The following is a 17,094-nucleotide window of genomic DNA, read 5'->3' on the forward strand; positions in this document are numbered from 1 at the left end:
GATTACCACTAAATAGTTTGAACACCTTGGTTTTATGGGAAGTCCCTCTGGTAGCATCTCTCCATTTAACAATGATATCTTAATTTCTATCCTTTACTTTCATGTTTTTAATGAACCCTTAATCCCCAATGGGACCTTTCCTAAGTAACCAGTGGAAAAGTGTGTTAAGGTTAAGGCTGCTGGACACGTGTTAGATTTAGTTTAACCATATAATTATACGCGTATTTCTCTGAAAAATCTACGACAGAATTACTTAGGATAGATGTACATAATGTTTAGATTTCTCCTGTCTTACCTTTCTTTAAATAACTATTCTTCAAATAACTGACAGCTGTCTATTTAATTGCATCTGTTGCTAAACACCAGTAGTTTTGTGTTATAAGTTCTACAATGTATTTGTGATAGTATTACGTTTGCAAATGAGAAGGTAGTAGTTTGTGTTGTGTTGCAGTCTTATATTTTTTTTTTTTTTTACTTTAAATGTAGAAATGTATAAAATGTCTTTATATGTTTGGAGCTTAATCCAATGAGTGTTACCCTCTCTTTTGCCTGTTTTTTGTGCAACCGCAAAGCCACGTATCACCTCTGGGGAGAGAAAGCCATCTTATTTTGTCTATTGCGTTTGGTTACTATAGCAGCAAAAATATCAGGTGGAGAGAAAGGAGGAAACCAAAACAGTCCCAAAATAAACATCTGCCATGTTTGCATGTATAGAAATACTAGGACAGTTGATTTTTATCTACTTGAATAGGACATTTATTAGTATTAAAACTAGATTGACATGATGTTCTTGTGTCATATATTTGGTTTCAACAAAATGAACTTTCAAAGTTGCTGGTATGAATGTGGATCTTTAAGTTGACTAATCTTTATGATCCTTTAGAGAAAAGGAGTGTGTTCTCTCGTAAGTATTGTATTTTCAATATGGGCTACTGGTGTAATAATTTTTTTGTGTTGTTCAGTGTTGGGGTTTTTTTAATAAACTGTGTATTGACCATGTAATTCTTTTAGCTGGTAAATGGGTTTTCTGTAGACATACTAGCACTATGTAAGAAGAGTGGGGAGCTGCTTGACAGGAGATACTATATTAAGGGTTATTTTCACATATTATAAAAAAATTTATAAGCCACTAGGGCTCTGAATGTACATACTGCAATTTCGCCTGTGTAGACACACCTGGGGAGGCAGTAAGGAAACCGTCCTGAAAACAGACACAACACAACACTGGGAAGACAGAATGGAGTGTCTTGAATAACAGATGTTATCAAACGTCTCGATTTGAATTAATGTTTCTGAATGCACAGTTAATGCTGTAGTCAATTGTTTTTAAAGATGAATCTGTAAACACTATTAGGACAGCATTAACTCCATTAACATGCTGGGATGTTTCAGGTAATTCTGCATGTTCATATTTGCTTTTAAAACATTGAGAATATTAATTAGCTAGTAAGAGACTTGAATAATTGAGTTTCCTTATGGTCTTATTTCACGCAAATCTGTTTTATCTTTGACACACTATGTATGAGTACTTAAATTAATTTACAGTGTTGTTTGGTGTTTTCTGTTACATCTCAGGTACAAGAAGTTTGAATCACCAGTGTTTGCTGCCAAAGGCATTTTTTTAAGAATGTATTTTCTCTTTTGGTGGACTTACGGTCTCTTTTACTGACAATGAGTATTCTTCCACATGGCAACAACCTCACAAGTTAAAAACCCCCAGATTTTTGTTCTTGTGAATTTTTTCTTTTCCCAGTTGAACTTTGTTATTGGTTGGTATCATTGGTACTATTAGAAAAGGAAAGCTTGGTTTATTGGCAGTGATAGTTTTCAGTAGCAAGTGGAAGAGAAATCGCTAAATGGCCGAATTACAAATTCTTAGGAATTATGGATTTATTGTTCTGTATTGCATTATAATTTTCTGATAGTGATGGTCTTGTTAAAGGTTTGAAGCTTATCATCCTCTTTAGTTTTTTCATTTTTTTTTCACTGCAGTGTGTTTAACCAGCTGTGAAACAGTATCTTGTGGAATAGTGAAGATCTGTTTAATCTGAGTTTGTCAACCATGCTTTGTAGATTAAAGCTATTTCCCTGGGGTTATTTCAATTGCCATATTAATGTTTTTATTGGAAAAATTAATTCCTATTTGTTAATTCCTAATGTATTTTTTTTTCACTTTTGTCTTTCCTGAAGAAGTTAGTTCTCTGTGAAACAGCTATTCTATAGAATGAAGAAACCTAATTTAATCAGATTATCTCTAGTTTGGAAAGCCTACAGATTTTCTGAGTATGTATGTTATGTGTTCTCTTACCTCTACCTCCTCCTTTCCCCTATCCTCACCTCAGTGAGTATCTGGAAAATAATGTGTATTGTGTGACTGTCCTATAGTTTAGAACTCAATAGTTTGTGGTGTGGACATTGTGGAGAATCTAAACCTCAAGGGATGAAGAGAAAGTCTGTGTCTTCTAAAGCCAAACATTTTCCTTGGATGTGTTTTATTTTCATACTTGTGACTAATTTCTAGTGGCCTTCTTAATGATACCAAATCTAATGCTTCAGATTCCTGTTGGGGAGTCAGTGTAGGAGATAGTCATGTCTTTGAGCATGCCTCCCTCCTTGAAATGCCTACTCGCTGTTTAGTTGCCTCGAGCAGGGAAATTGAACCTTTTTGATAAGTAAATATTAGGAAAAGGCAAGTAAGATGCTTTTGCAAGTTAAGTGGAGGCACATTGTAAGTCTGCATTTCTACCTGTTTTGAAATTTTGAGTGGAAGGGGAACAAGTGAGCAGAGAGTCAAAAGCAGATAATGAGACCGGCTGATGAACAGAAATAGCTTGGTTGGGCAGCGTTATATACAGGAAGTATCTTAATCTGCTCTTTGCTGAAACTGGCTATTCCTAAAGCTGATTAAATGCTGAAGTAGGATACCTGGTCCATAAGAGATGAGGCAAAGTGGCTCCAACTGATGTGATGAAACTCTCATGCATTAAAGGCTGGCCAGGGATTTTAGGGACTTGCCATAGTTTGTTTTCATATATTGGACATGAATTTACACAAAAAGCTAGAAAGAAGGGATTTCTTCCAGATAATCAAGACATAAAGCAAATGGGATCAAATTTCTGTTACTTCCATGCAAGTTTAATTGAAATTGTATGTTCCAAATGGAAAAATGTACTTTCCCTGATACCAAATCAACTATAAAAGCTTTTGGACAGGTAATAATTGTTCAGGTTGTAGCTGAGGAAGAGCAATAGTGGCAAACACCTTATCCTCAGTTAAACCTTGCGTTGAGCTACTACAATCACAAATTCTTTTCTGTTCTTAAGAGTGATGACTGCTCAGAATTACTCTGTCCTCTGTTGAGTTTAGAATTGGATTGAATTTCAGTAGTAGCAGTGGTAATGTTTGGTGTGACTTGTGTATCTTGTCTTTTGTTTTTTTAAATAAATGGCTTTGGTGACTTATTGAGATGGGAAAAAGAAAATCGTAGGTTGTTACTAGTTTGCTTCGTATTTTCTGTTCCAATATGGTTGCATTGCTAATTGTTCCTAAAATATAATTTGCTAAACAATGTTGTTAATGATTTTTTTTTTAAATACTGCCTGTGGGTTTGATTCACAAGTTGGTGTCGAGCGTGGCTGCTGAGGCCTCTCTTCACAACCTGCATATGGGATTCCACAATATTTTGCACTTCCGTTTATCCTCTCATTTCTTCATCTGGGCAACTGTACTGAATTCTTACTTGTTAAACAGGTTCTTACGGAAGGATTGATCTCACTTATTCTTTAAATGGGTATCTGCATCTGAGCTAGTTATCAAGATTTCTTGAATCTTAGTATGACTCAGAAGTTATCTATTTCTAACAATATCTGCCAGGAATTGCACCATTTCACTTAAAAGGTATTTTAATAATTAATATTGTAGTATGAATCATATTTTGGGCAGATTCAAAGATCTCACATTAAGTTAGTGAAAGATCTCACAGTAGACTAGTCTCACTTTGATTTTAAATAAGAAGCCTGTTATTGCGAAGTGCTGACTCCAGTGGTTCCCTCCCCAGCACTGGCTCTCCCACATGTTTGCAGCCAAGCCTCTAAATTGGGCACAATTTAGTTTCTCTGCGTTGTCCTTATCTTCCCCGAGTGCTCTTTGTTATGGCTTGGTTGTCTGTTGGATTTGCAGACAATTTGGCAGGTTTCTTTCTCCCGATATGTTGGCAAGTACCAATCATCAGATGTCTCTGGCAGCATCTTACCTGAAATCGCAATAACAGGGATGGTGCAAAGGACGTTGCAGATGCATGGGAAATGTTTGACTACGCTGACATTAATTTGCTTACTGTGAGTCTTATACATAAAAGGGCAAAGCTGACTGTTTGAAACAATGTGCTTTAGATTATCTGTTTTTGTTTGTTTTCTAGACAGAATTCATCTATGTCCAAGCAACAAATAAACCAAAGACCTTCAAGCATGGTCAGTGAAACGTCCACTGCGGTAACTACATCTGCTGTTGATACAAAACCTGTCTCTAAGGTAAAGGAAAGAGGCTGTTGTTTGAGTTTGATGATTAGAATTTCACTCGCTTTAAATCCAATACTCTTTTAATGCTGATTTTAACAGGGCCATGGGTTTAGCCTAGAAGTCTAATAACGTGCCTCAAAGAAGAGGTAATGTCTTCTACCCAAGCAAAAACCTTTTTACAGCACTGGAGCACTGTATACCCACACGATAGTAGATTGAAAAATAGTGATCGTTGTGACACATAAGAGAGGCTTCGTAAGAATGGAAGTAAGTATATGTAACACTAGTATTCCAGCAAGTCTTTTGATAGTTCAGTGTATATGGCAAAAAGTGCTGCAGAATACCAGGATCTGTAGTTTACAGCTCTTGCTTTTCCATCAAAGCTTACTTCTGTTCCTCCTCTTACTAACAACTTAGGTCCTTTTTTGCCACCACTGGAGTGCACAAACAGTGTAGATGCCAAATTTACACACAGAATGCTTAATGATAGAAAAATCTATTATTTGACATTGACGAAGGGCCTATGTTTATTATTGCACAAAATATAATGAAGTGCTGTACCTGAAGTATCTCCAACTATTTAAATGCTTCTTTGACCTTACAATAAATTCCAGTACGGTGAGAATGGGAGGGGTGTGGGTAAAAAGAAGCAAAAAAAAAAAAACAACCAAAACCTGGAAGAATTAGCAGGGTTAAGATAGATTTCTTAAATTTGCCTGCAGTTTTTAGACTTCTCAAGTTTTCTTTTTTTAAATGCAAAAGTGTGAAACCTGTGAAGTAATTGAATTGAAGAAGACTTTACCAAATTAGTTGCAAAGATATTTTGTTGAGTTGAAATCACTTCACATTGTTTTCTAATGTTTTTGTATGCTTGAGTGAATATTGGAGAAGATAAACACAATTTCATGAAAAGTTAAAAAAAATTTTTACATTATTTTTTTAGATGCAAAGTGTATAGGTCATTGGACCGACACAAAGATTGTCATGTATCAAATCTCAAGAATACTTTTATCTTTAAAGTGCCAGATGAGTTTATCCCTGAAAACAGTAAACTTAGGAGGTTACTTGCATTACGTGATGCATTTCTTTTTGACATTTTAACAATCAAATTTACCAAAGTGCTTGAGCATTTGTGTTTACTGCATTTACCTTCCTTGTTCTGATTTTTTTTAAAGCAAACATTAGAGGCAGAAGGCTCATTTTTCACTCTTAAAACCAGCAAATTTAATAGGGACTTGATACTCTCCTTTGAGCTGGGGATTTCTCCAGTGACACAGTTGGCTTTAACTTACCCAGGATCACACTTCTGCCAAGAAGCGTGTGTCCTCTGTCACCTGCTCCTGCTGCTTCCCTTTGTCACGAGTTTGCTCTGATCTAATCAGGCTTTGCAAAACACTGAGATCAAAAGTGGTGACTGGGTACAACTTACAGGGCCACCCATGTGCTAGAGGTGAGTTCACTGGAGATGTGAGAGGCACACAGCTAAAGGTGAGGGTGTTGCTTTTTCCATCACAGCTTGGAGAACATCCAGAATCACCTCCCCAAGCTTCAGTTTATCTATTTTTGGTCTCTGCTTCTATTTTGTTTGCAGTCCAGTGTAAGTGTGGCCACTCATGCTTCTGGCAGACTCCCAGGTGGGGCATTTTTTTAATACATGACAGCTTTAGACTTTGGATAGAGCTCTTGTAGAGGGCTTGCCTGTATTTTCTTCTCCACCAAGATTGTTTGTATGAGATCCATCCTGCTGTGGGCCCTCAGTAAATACTTTACTGAAGTTTTTGTTAAGAAAGAGAGCCAACATCTTTCTTATATATGCTTTGTTTCATCACTGCTTGTGTTTCCAGGCTTGAAATCGCTCCTCTCATTCTCTAGGGTCAGAAGTTCTGTCGAATTCCTTCGCAGCCTAACACAAATTCAATTCAAGCGAACTAGCAATGAGGACAAAGGTTGTGAAGTGAATAACTTCCATTTTGAAATTGACTTTCGGCATGTTGAAAGTAGATTTTAATATTCTTTCATCTGTTTCTAGATGTTTTGTTCCATGAATTCCATAGTCATTCTTTCAAAGAGTAAGTTCTCAGACATAGGCTTGACACACAATCATGAAGCCAAATACATGTTCTGTTTGACATTGCAAAGATCTCTAGCTACCCATAGCAAATTATTATATTTTTTGAAATGTTTTCATAATTTTGTGCTGTAAATACAATCACAGAACAGTGTAGGTATCATGTTGGAATCCTGGCCAAATTCAAATTGTTTTTTGGATAGAGCTATGCTCATTGAAATACTACGAAACAGAAAGTGCAGGTACGTGGCTTTTCACTTGATTCTTCTGCAGAAAGTGGACAAGTATTGCTACATTTGGGGCAGAGGAGGAAGGTAAGCTGCCAACTCTGCAGCAGATTTGTCATTATCAGTTCAAGATGAAAGAGATGAAGACTTCTGGCTTGTTTGTTGAATTGGAAGTAAATTCTGAAGTAAAAAGTAGTTGTTTGGAAAGAGAATTTCACGTGTTCTAACCAACGTCAGTTGTAGAGTGTACAAAAAGAGCAGCGTGTTGAAAAGAAGAAAAAAGCTAAAATTAGACTTATGCTTACCAAAATGTCATTGTGCACTGATGTGCATATATATATATATATATATATATATATATAAGGACCAAAATGTCATTGTGCACTGATGTGCATATATATATATAAGGTTTCCTTTTGTAAGACACCAGAGGTGGGTGGTGTTGCAGAAATGCAAATAGATTCTTGGGGCGGGCCCCACCATTTCGTTGCTGGCACTGTCGGAAGAAATCATCTGAAGATTTAGAGCAACGCAGCCTACCCTTCCTTTTGAAATGTGAGGAGTATAGAGTTGTGGGAATAAAAAGCAAAAGGGAACACTGATAAACCACAATAGTTCTCTGTCCCAAAGATCTGCTTGTTCATAGCCAATTCAGTTCCATTATTAACCATATTAAAAGCCATTTATATTGATTACAAATGAAGGATATGGAGGAATAAAGACTGTTTCAGTTTGAGAGTAAGGTACTTTGGAATTTAGTCTGTTAAAGCACGTGATGATGTGAACGGAAGCTTGTAAATGTTCCTGTACTACAAGGTACTTTGGCCAAGCTGAAGGCGTAAAGAATCGTGCTGTAATGTATTTATTGCTATCTACGGTCTGTGAATGTGTTTTGGATGGAGAAGCAATTGAATTGTTGGTGACACTGATAGTTGCTGGTATTTTTCCAAGATGAACTGGTGAGGATTACAAGAAAATAAAGAACATGTCTAGCAGTTGAGAGAAACAGGCAATGGTGACAGGTGTGTGACAGTGCCAGCTCAGCGGGACTGGCTGGAGCTGGAGTGCAGGACACAGGGTTTGGTTCAGGGCAACTGCAGATGAGTGCTCAATAGGAAGAACAGGAATTTCTGAGAGTTTCAATTTTTCCTCTCTGAAAAATAAGGATTTTGTCTAATTTTCTTAGGGATACTGAAAGGTTTCATGGGTTAATTCGTTAGTGAAACATTGAGATTTCTTTGAATAGAAGAGTTTATGACATAGAATTAAACACGTGGGGTTTCTGTGGGCTGGGTTTTTTTTTGTTTGTTTGTTTTGGTTTTTAATTCCATGTAGGTTGAAAGTTATGTGTTCTCTTCTGTGTTGTATACGTACACATATTTTTGCCAAGTTACTGTCTTCCCCTTTGCTATTTAGAAAATCTGTTCCAAGTGAAAGTCAGTTTACATTTTTGGTGACTGTCCAGTTTTAGATAAAAACATAATTGCATTTTATAATTAAGTTACCAATTTTCCTCCTCAGCTGGAAGCTACTGTGAGGAAAAAGATGACACCGTGATGAAAATGAATTGGAAAATTTTGGCTCTTGACATTTTGGATTTTTTTGCAAAATCTTATGAGTTATTCACAAACAAAACAGTGTAACAAATGCACTGAAGTCAAAAGCGACTTCTTTGTCTTCAGAGACATGGGCAGCTGCACTGGCCATTGCAGCTGCAACTGCATTTTTCAACATACGACAATGATATCAGAATATTTTAAGTTAGGAAAAGACTACTGCAGTACAAATAGTTTTTAAAAATATACCTTTTCTTTTAAACTATTTCTTTATTCCAGCCCGTGGAAGCAAGTGGTGACATTCGGTATCTATTATGCTTTGTTTTATTCCAGAACAGAGATGATTGATACTGCAGATTAAATGAAAATTTTAACTACGAAAGCACCATTAAATTATTTTTTTTGTTTCTGTTATTGGTATTTTATTGATATAGAATACACAGCCTTAGGAAAACTTTTCCCCCTTCTGTATAATAGAAATTTTTTGGTCTTTTTACCAAGTCCAAGGATGACTTTTCTATTTGGTCTGTTTTTTTTTTTAATTAAATAAGGTCAGAGAATCAAAGTGTTTGATCATTGACAGGGGATCTGATAAAAAAAAAAAAAAAAAATTAAACCCAGTTGTTGGGCTAGATCAGCTATACTTTAACTGTACCTCTATTCTTCCACCGTCCCTAGGATAAATCAAAGAAAGAAAAATTAGGAAACTAAATTCTGTACATCTTGTAAATTGATTTCTATATTCAGGTGCAAAGCATAGATTTTTGACTTTCAGAGCCTGAAAAGGTTTGAGCCTGATTATTTGTCATTGTCCTTGTAATGTAGCTGTTGCATGTAACATTTGCCAACATTTTTTTAAAATCTTGAGTGAATTGATTACTTCTCATTTTTCTTAAGAGAAAGTATATATGGCTTGGCCTGATGCTCAGATGATCATCCAGAGCTCGTCTGTCCTCATGATGCATCTTTATGTGTTCATTTAAATTGATATTTGAACACAGGTTCACAAGTTATCTTTTGGAATATTTTTCAGTAGCAAACACAAAATATGTAATGTTATTTCTTCCTTTAGTCTCAGACTTGCCGCTTGTGAGTGAGTAGCGAGGGAGATGTGGTCATAACTGACACACCGTGTTTGCACAGGGCTGCCGCTCTGCAGCCTCTTAGCGCAGATATGGTGAAGAAATGGGCTGCGAGATCCCGGTGACACCATCCTCACCTGCCTGGTATGGTGACACCATCCTCACCTGCCTGGTATGGTGACACCATCCTCACCTGCCTGGTACGGTGACGTGAGCTGGTTATTGCCAGCGGAGTGGCGGCTACATCTGCTCAGAAAGCTCTTGCTGTTTGCGGCCTGCCCTGTTGGGTTTGTGCTGGGTTGGGTCTTGTGCAGACCCTCACAGAGGTGCCAGGTGAGGTGTCCCTCCTAGGGAAGAGCCCAGACTTGGCATTCTTCTGAACACATTAGAAACAACTGTGACATGCAGCTCACCTGACTTCTGAGCAGGGCTGAAAGCAGCGTGCTGCTTCCTGGTAAACAGACCTCGGAGAAACTGCTTAGTAAACTCTGCCCTTTGCTATCACCTCAAAGGTCATCAATCTGCATTGCTGCTTTATATGCTATGGTACCAAAGAAAAAGTGGATTTTTATGTTTTCCTGATTATTGCTATTATCTTAATCCTGCATTAAGATGTATGCTTATGCCTACTGAAATATGTGACATTTAGTGTGGACAGGTAAAACCTGGCCTCAAAATTAACAGAATTCATTTTATGTTGTTATATGTGCTGTCTTCTAGTCCAGATGTCGCCTGACTTGCAAAAGCGGTATGCTGACGCATTTTCATGGTGTTGTCCCTTGTGTATGACAGATGTACTCATTTCCAGAGCTGCTGTTTCTCTGCAGCTGATAGAGCATCAGTACCCTGACCAGCTGAGAGAAGATTCAAACAAAGGAGGTGTTGTAGGAAGGAGGCAGTGAATCTGGGCAGCTCTTTCCTTGGAGAAGTTGGGAGCAACTATAAGGGTGGTTTGGGCACCTCAGGTTGCTAAAGCAATTGCAGTAGCAAACTGCGCTGAGATTGGATAAGAACAAGCAGATCCAGAGATTCTCACTCTCTCTTTCACAGGCTGATAAGCTTTCCTTTTTTGTTTTTTGGAATAATTTTGCCTATGTGAGTCAAAATGGAGGGTGCAGTAAAACACAAATGATTCCCTAGTCCTTGCGATTTCTGTTAGTACTTACTGCTGTCTAGGTCTCTTCCTCAGCAGTGTCACTCTGTCTCCTCCTTTTGTTTGCAGGGTCGAAGTTCAAGCTATCAAGGTTATTTGATTTTAAACAGGAAAGAAAACAAAAAAAAGAAAAACACACCCCCACAAACACTGAAGAGCAAGAGTAGGATTCACGTGCACAAAGTCCTCTGCGTGTAAGAGACTTGTACAGTGTTGCAGAGTGACTTGCATGCAGCTCTTGTAGTGCACTCAGATCCTTCCCAAGCACACTAAAACTGCAGCAGTTCTGCCTTTCAGGCTTAAGTCACCAGGGCTGGTTTTCAGCTGCGAGTTGGCAGACTGTCCTGGCACTGATGTGTTGATGGAAGTGGGAGATTGACTTTACTGTGTTGGAAATATCATTGCCTATTTACTTGCCCTTGAAAATGCTATAAATTCTTTGTTAATGGGTAATGAAGTATGAGTTTATTCAGTGAGGTTATTTCTAACATGAAGTGAATCTCAGTACAGTTTAAAAACCATTGCTGCATTATACTTCTTTACAGGTTGTGAAGGCTGGAAACAAAGTTCATAGCTTTGGAAAGAGGGAACAAGCTATCAGAAGGAATCCCAACGTTCCTGTTATAGTAAGAGGTTGGCTGCACAAGCAGGTATGCATTTAATAATCTGTTTCTGTTCATGTACTTCAAAACAGTCATCAAGTAGACGTAAATGCCTTCTAGGTAACTAATAAAACCAGAAGTTTGCATGTTGGCAATGCAAGGCAGTGTTGGGTACTCCCACAAGCTTCTGTAATGAGGGATTTTTGCTCAACAAGTGTGAAAAACAAGTTTTACCTATGGCATTGTTTCAGAAGTGGAAGCAATGATAAATGGACATTGCCACCATGGTTAAATGTTGAGGCTGTCACTCAATTCTTTAAATCTGTTTATTTGCCTTGGTTTATCCTGCTGGCTTGCTGCCATGCTGATCTCAGTCTCCCGCAGAACACACTATAAACCCAAGGATGACTGTGAAGTCCTTATTCCATCTCTTTGCTTATGCCCTGATCAAAGGCTTAATTCCAACTCATATGCCTTTTGTTCTCTAGAAGTGTTAGGGACAAAATGAAGGGAGACAGGAACCCATTCACCATACATCACTGTCACCAAGACCACTGTCCAAGCAATGGCTGAATTATAGGATTTCATCCAGAAAACAGAATTTTACAGCTGCTGCGTCTTGAACTCTTAAGCTGACAGAAACACATCCTGAGTGCAAAAAGTAAATGAAGCTATTTGTTATATGAGAATACTTCCTTGCTTCTAATTTGGCAGTCAGCGTCCATCTGATTAGCACCAGAGATCCAGCAGCTAGTCTAAGTCTAAGGCTTACAGTTACGATTCTACATAAACAGGATGGTGAAATTACTGCCAGCCATCTGCTTCCTCCTCTATGGAGGGCTGCGTTCTGCCATCAGCTCTGGTGACATCTACTACCCAATTCCATTAGTTTTCAGGATATAATCAGAACTCAGACACAGTATGTGTTGACAGCATTGAAGCATGAAGAAAGAAAGGGAAGGAAGTCCTTGCCTGCTTAATATGACTGCAGAAAGAAGGGAAATAGTATATACAGCGTTCCACTAGCTGTTTCCTTCTGTCCCCTTTCCTCTACTTGGAAGCACTTAAAGCCAGAAGATACTTTCTCCTGCTGGTCACATCAAAGCCTACCTCAGCTCAATAAGTTGGACTTGCTTAGGTTACAGTCTGGCAATTTTACAAGCTTCTAAAATTAATTTCAATGTAAATATTACTCATTTTGACACTGTGATATATATTGTATAGAGAGATACAGATTTATATTTCTACAGGCATATTTTATTATAGTTCATTAAAATTTGCACATTTTGCACCCTGTTTTATTTCCCCAGGAACATTTGATTAAATTACATTGTAGGCATGAATGACATATGGGAAATTGACTCTAGAATTATAGGGGATCATTGTCTGAAATGTGAGGTTGTACTTCACAGCTGTGTAGTGATTTTCATCTTGTTCTACAAGCATTCCTTGTTGGAATTTGTGCCATCCAAGATGCCTGCTTTGTTTCTTTATTACAAGATAAATCTGTCTAGATAAAATATGCATTGGCTGTGTATAAGGTTAATCTGAATGCTATTTGGAATGCGAGTGTAATTACTTAATGAAAATTAGCAGTTTGAATATTTTACCCTGATTATTTTATAACTGGATGTTTTGCCTCTTGTCTTTCTTCATACATAATATTTTGCTAAAATATAAACCACTTGTTTTTGCAATTAATACCATATTTTGGCAAACTTCTGGTAAACTACTCACTGGTACAACATTGTATAATAAGCTGTTAACTTTCCTTAAATAAAAAGTTTATCAAATTTCTTGCATTTCAGGATAGCTCTGGAATGCGATTATGGAAAAGAAGATGGTTTGTGCTTGCTGATTATTGCTTGTTTTACTACAAAGGTGAGTAGATACTAGCTCTTTTGAGTTAATCTGTCACGGTTCACCTGTTCAAATCACATTGCAAACATGAGGAATTGAACTCTTCATATATGGTGAGGTATTCTGAGAACGTGCATTGTAAAACAATTACTTATCCATATGTCTTTAATGTGCAGCGAATTTCAGGCTAGAGTTAGGGAACAAGGGGATGCTCTACGATCTTTTCTCACAATACTTATCTTTGATATATGCCAAGGTTTATGTTGCAAAACATTTGATGGCAATACCAGTTTAAGATTTATACCATCTCTGCATTGTGTTACCTACTTGCTTGTGCTTGGACAGCTGATTTTTTGAGAACGTACCATGGCCAGACCAGGGCATTGATGCAGCTTCAATCTAAGAGACAATGTAAGAGTCCGAACTTCCGAATCCAGTATTTCTACCATAAATAGTTAGATGTGATCTTTTGTAATACCACACCATTCCTAGTTCAGCCTAAGTTAATTTTGAAGCTTTGAATATTGTGCAGTGTGTTACAATTTTTAAAAAGCATTACAGAATGTGTAACTTGAATTCCAGTTTCTAGGTGCTGCATTTCTGCCGCTGATCGCTTTAGAGCCAGCAGTTACAGAGTTTTCCTAATTGTAGCAAGTAGCCTAGATTTAGAATGTTAAATAGAATGTCCATCGTGTTATGCAGCCTGTTTGAGTTCATTTGTCGCAATAAGCTTTATTCCCAAAGCCTATTCTTCTGTTTGAACTTGAAAAATTCAGACTCTATCCCCCCATCCCCCTGTCCCCCCCAGTGAAAGCAGGGTCAGGAAAGACGACAGCACAGATTGCTCAGGGCTTAGTCCAGTCAGGCATTGAAAACCTCCAAGGATGGAGATGGCACAGCCTCCCTGGTCAGCCTGGTTTGCTGCTGCTCTGTCCTCATGGGGGAAATTCTTTTCCGTATATCCAGTCTGAACTGCTCTGCTAGTTGTCTGTGTGTCCATAAAGGAGGATGTATTGGTACCGCACTGAAAAGTGCAGTGAATTAGATTCTATTTTTTTCATTCAACAGACAGCAGAGAAGAATCTGTTTTGGGTAGCATTCCATTGCCTAGTTACGTAATATCTCCAGTTGGACCTGAAGATCGCATAAATCGCAAATTTTCTTTTAAGGTACAGTTACCAAGCTTATTTGCTAATCATATTTTTAAATATTTATTTGCATTAGAAAAAATGTTGTAAACAGAAACATCATCTGCCTTTCTATTGTATTTCTTATGTTTTTCTAAATGTGGACAGGTTTCTTGACTACCTGTTCAAATGTGGCATAGCACGTTTTGTTGCTTATAAATTGACACTTGTATGTCTGTTAGTTTGTATGTGTCTTTAGAGCCTAATAATGTGTTTGTGAGTGAAGATCCCATTTCTAAAATGAGAAATTGGTATTGATAAGTTGTTCCACTACTGTTTACAAGTTGAAAGAAAAGATGTCATTTTTTCTTTATCGAGTACTAGATCTCAGAGTGGCTGACTGGTGCACTTTGGGTTTTGTTGTGTTCTTTGTTAAAGAAAATAATCAGCTCGGTTCTCACAGTTAGAAAATTACAATACTGTAGCTTTTGATGTATAATTTCCTCATTTCAAGAGGAAAAAGAGAAACCAATTGTTTTCTCTTTTTATGGGAGGGAGCAATAATCACCTGAAGTGACATGGAATTTTTTAAAGAAAAAATACTCTGATATAGTTTGATGTTGCTGTTGTGTTTTTTCTTTTTTTAAAAAAAAAAAAAGTGTAATTTACTGTTCCGTTCTTTGCTATAAAAACCTATAAAAATAAAATCAAACATACATTCCTTCTTAACAGTGGAGAAACCTGAGTCCAATTGATTGTCTGAGCTGCAGCACTAAGGCAACGTTGAGAAAACTCAGTGTACATTGTTGTCGAGGGTTAAGATTGCGGGGTGACAATAAAACCCTGGCAGATGTATTGTTAACCTCCTCTCCCCCCCACTTCCCCCTTTTTGCCCCTCCCTCTCCCCCTTCCCACTCAGGACAGGCGATCGGGAGGGAAAGAAGGACAGAGAGAAGAGAGTTGGAAAAATTAAAGATGTTTTACTAATGCTACTAATAAGAATAGAGAAAATAATACAAAATATACAAAACCAATCTTGAAAGTCTCAGCAACTGCAGAGCCGGCCACCAAAGTCCAGGATTAGACTCTGCAGCCAAGTGGAGATGGATTCAGTCTCTCACTAGGCCTCAGTTCTCAGGGACAACCAGCGAGATCCTCTCCTAAGGTCGGCCATAAGCAGAAGGGAAAAGGGAAAAGGGACGAGATCCTCGTGATCTCCCACTTTTATATGAAGTATTCACGTGAATGGAATGTTATACACAGTTGGTCAGTTTCTTAGTCACTTGTTTCTTGTCGCCCCTCTCGCGAGATGTCCATCCATGCTTATCAATATGTTTGCATTCCATTGCTAGGTTTACCAAAACATGGGTCTGGTTCTCCAGGAAAATGCAGTTAATATGAAGGCTTTAGCTGACAGGCAAAATTCACTGAAAGAGAAACTTGTTTTTTAGCAAAACCAGGACAATTGTGGAATTAAATTCTATCTGTACTTAGAGCAGAACCTGTTTTTCTGTCAAGCAAATGAGTTATGTACTCAAAAAAATATATAAATGAGGTTTAGGTCAGGTGTACTTCAGGTGAGCTAGGAGGAAACTTTCTGTTAAAATCTTTTCCGTGCTGAAATTACGAAAAACGTGCTCAACTTAGAGTTTCTCTTGCATTTTGATTTTTGGGGTGTTTTAAATTTGTAGATGGCCTTTTGTTGCTTTGGGTTCTATTTTCAAGTGGATAATAGTTTGAAATTTATTAAACAAATATTAACTTGGAGAATTTGTTTAAAAAAAGACCCAGTGCACTTTGTGGAAATGTTTATTGTACTTTTTCAAATGCGTTGAACATGAGATAGCAGGACAAGCTACAAAGGAACCTTTGTTTAAGGAAAACATTTCCACTCCAATATTTAATGAGTGTAATTCATCAAGCCCTTCTCTTCTAGAGACTTTTCCTAGGAAGAAGCATACACTGAAAGAGGACCACCCAATGGACTTGTAGGCTTCTACTTGGATAACTATTAGTGCAGACTGGGGAAGGAGATAAAGACAGTCATGATAGAATCGAGTTGCTTTAGGTTTAAAAAAAATAATCTGCTTTTTAGTTTATTGAAAATGTGTTTGTAAATATTAATCGAATATATGCTAGGAATGTTAACTAGTTTAACACTATCAGTGATATGGGGGGAACAAAACCCCTAGTGTGTGGAGACCCATAGTTTCCAACCAGTATGTTCTATAGGAAAGCTCCGAGCAAGTTACCACTGCCAAGTTGTGCCTCTCCTTCCCTGTGGAGTAGAATCCGTGATTGTGATCACAGTTAAACGTTTTCGGAAGCAATTGCAGGCTACTTCTGTTCATTTCAGGTTATCATACTTATATGAGATCTACCAAGTCTTCAGTCTGATTCGTTTTTCTGAAAATCAGCACGAGCCACTAACCTGAGACTTTCAACAGAGGACCATTACTAAGAGGCAGAACCCTAAATTACACCCCTGTGACAGAAGCTGATATAGAAATAGGGAGTTGATAGGAATATAAACTTTATACTAAAAATCCATATAAAAAATCCACAACATATATCTGTTGTATTAGTTCGTCGGGCCAATCTTCATTCTGCTTTAGGTGTTTTTGATTGGCTTCAGATTTGATGCTGCAGTTTCATTTTATTTAGAACCAACTCCTAGGGCAGGAGGAGGATTTTGTAAGATTCCTGTCACATGGACCCCATCCAAAACTCAAGTTCAGTTGTCACAGAGATGGCTGTGGGCACACGGCAGCAGGAGCACGGCTGTGCCGGCATTCTGTGACTCACCAGCCATTACCTTTATCTAATCTCTTCAGTACACTTTGATATCCAGAGCATGGACGGACATTCTGTCTCACGACTTAGTGCAGTCAGAAATAGAAAA

At 37.7% G+C, this 17,094-nt stretch overlaps 1 protein-coding gene across 1 annotated transcript in view; it reads left to right on the top strand.

Moving 5' to 3' along the window:
- PLEKHA7 (pleckstrin homology domain containing A7) overlaps positions 1 to 17,094 on the top strand; it is a gene marked incomplete at its 5' end in the record, with an annotated part of 157,052 nt that overhangs the window by 95,923 nt on the left and 44,035 nt on the right. Inside the window, 4 exons of the mRNA XM_082059344.1 lie at positions 4,418 to 4,529; positions 11,149 to 11,253; positions 13,014 to 13,086; positions 14,134 to 14,234. Coding sequence (XP_081915470.1) covers positions 4,418 to 4,529; positions 11,149 to 11,253; positions 13,014 to 13,086; positions 14,134 to 14,234 — 391 coding nt within the window. The remainder of the gene's footprint in view (positions 1 to 4,417; positions 4,530 to 11,148; positions 11,254 to 13,013; positions 13,087 to 14,133; positions 14,235 to 17,094) is intronic.

Source organism: Streptopelia decaocto, assembly GCF_964273445.1.
Source record: "Streptopelia decaocto genome assembly, chromosome: 7".
Classification (NCBI taxonomy): domain Eukaryota; kingdom Metazoa; phylum Chordata; class Aves; order Columbiformes; family Columbidae; genus Streptopelia; species Streptopelia decaocto.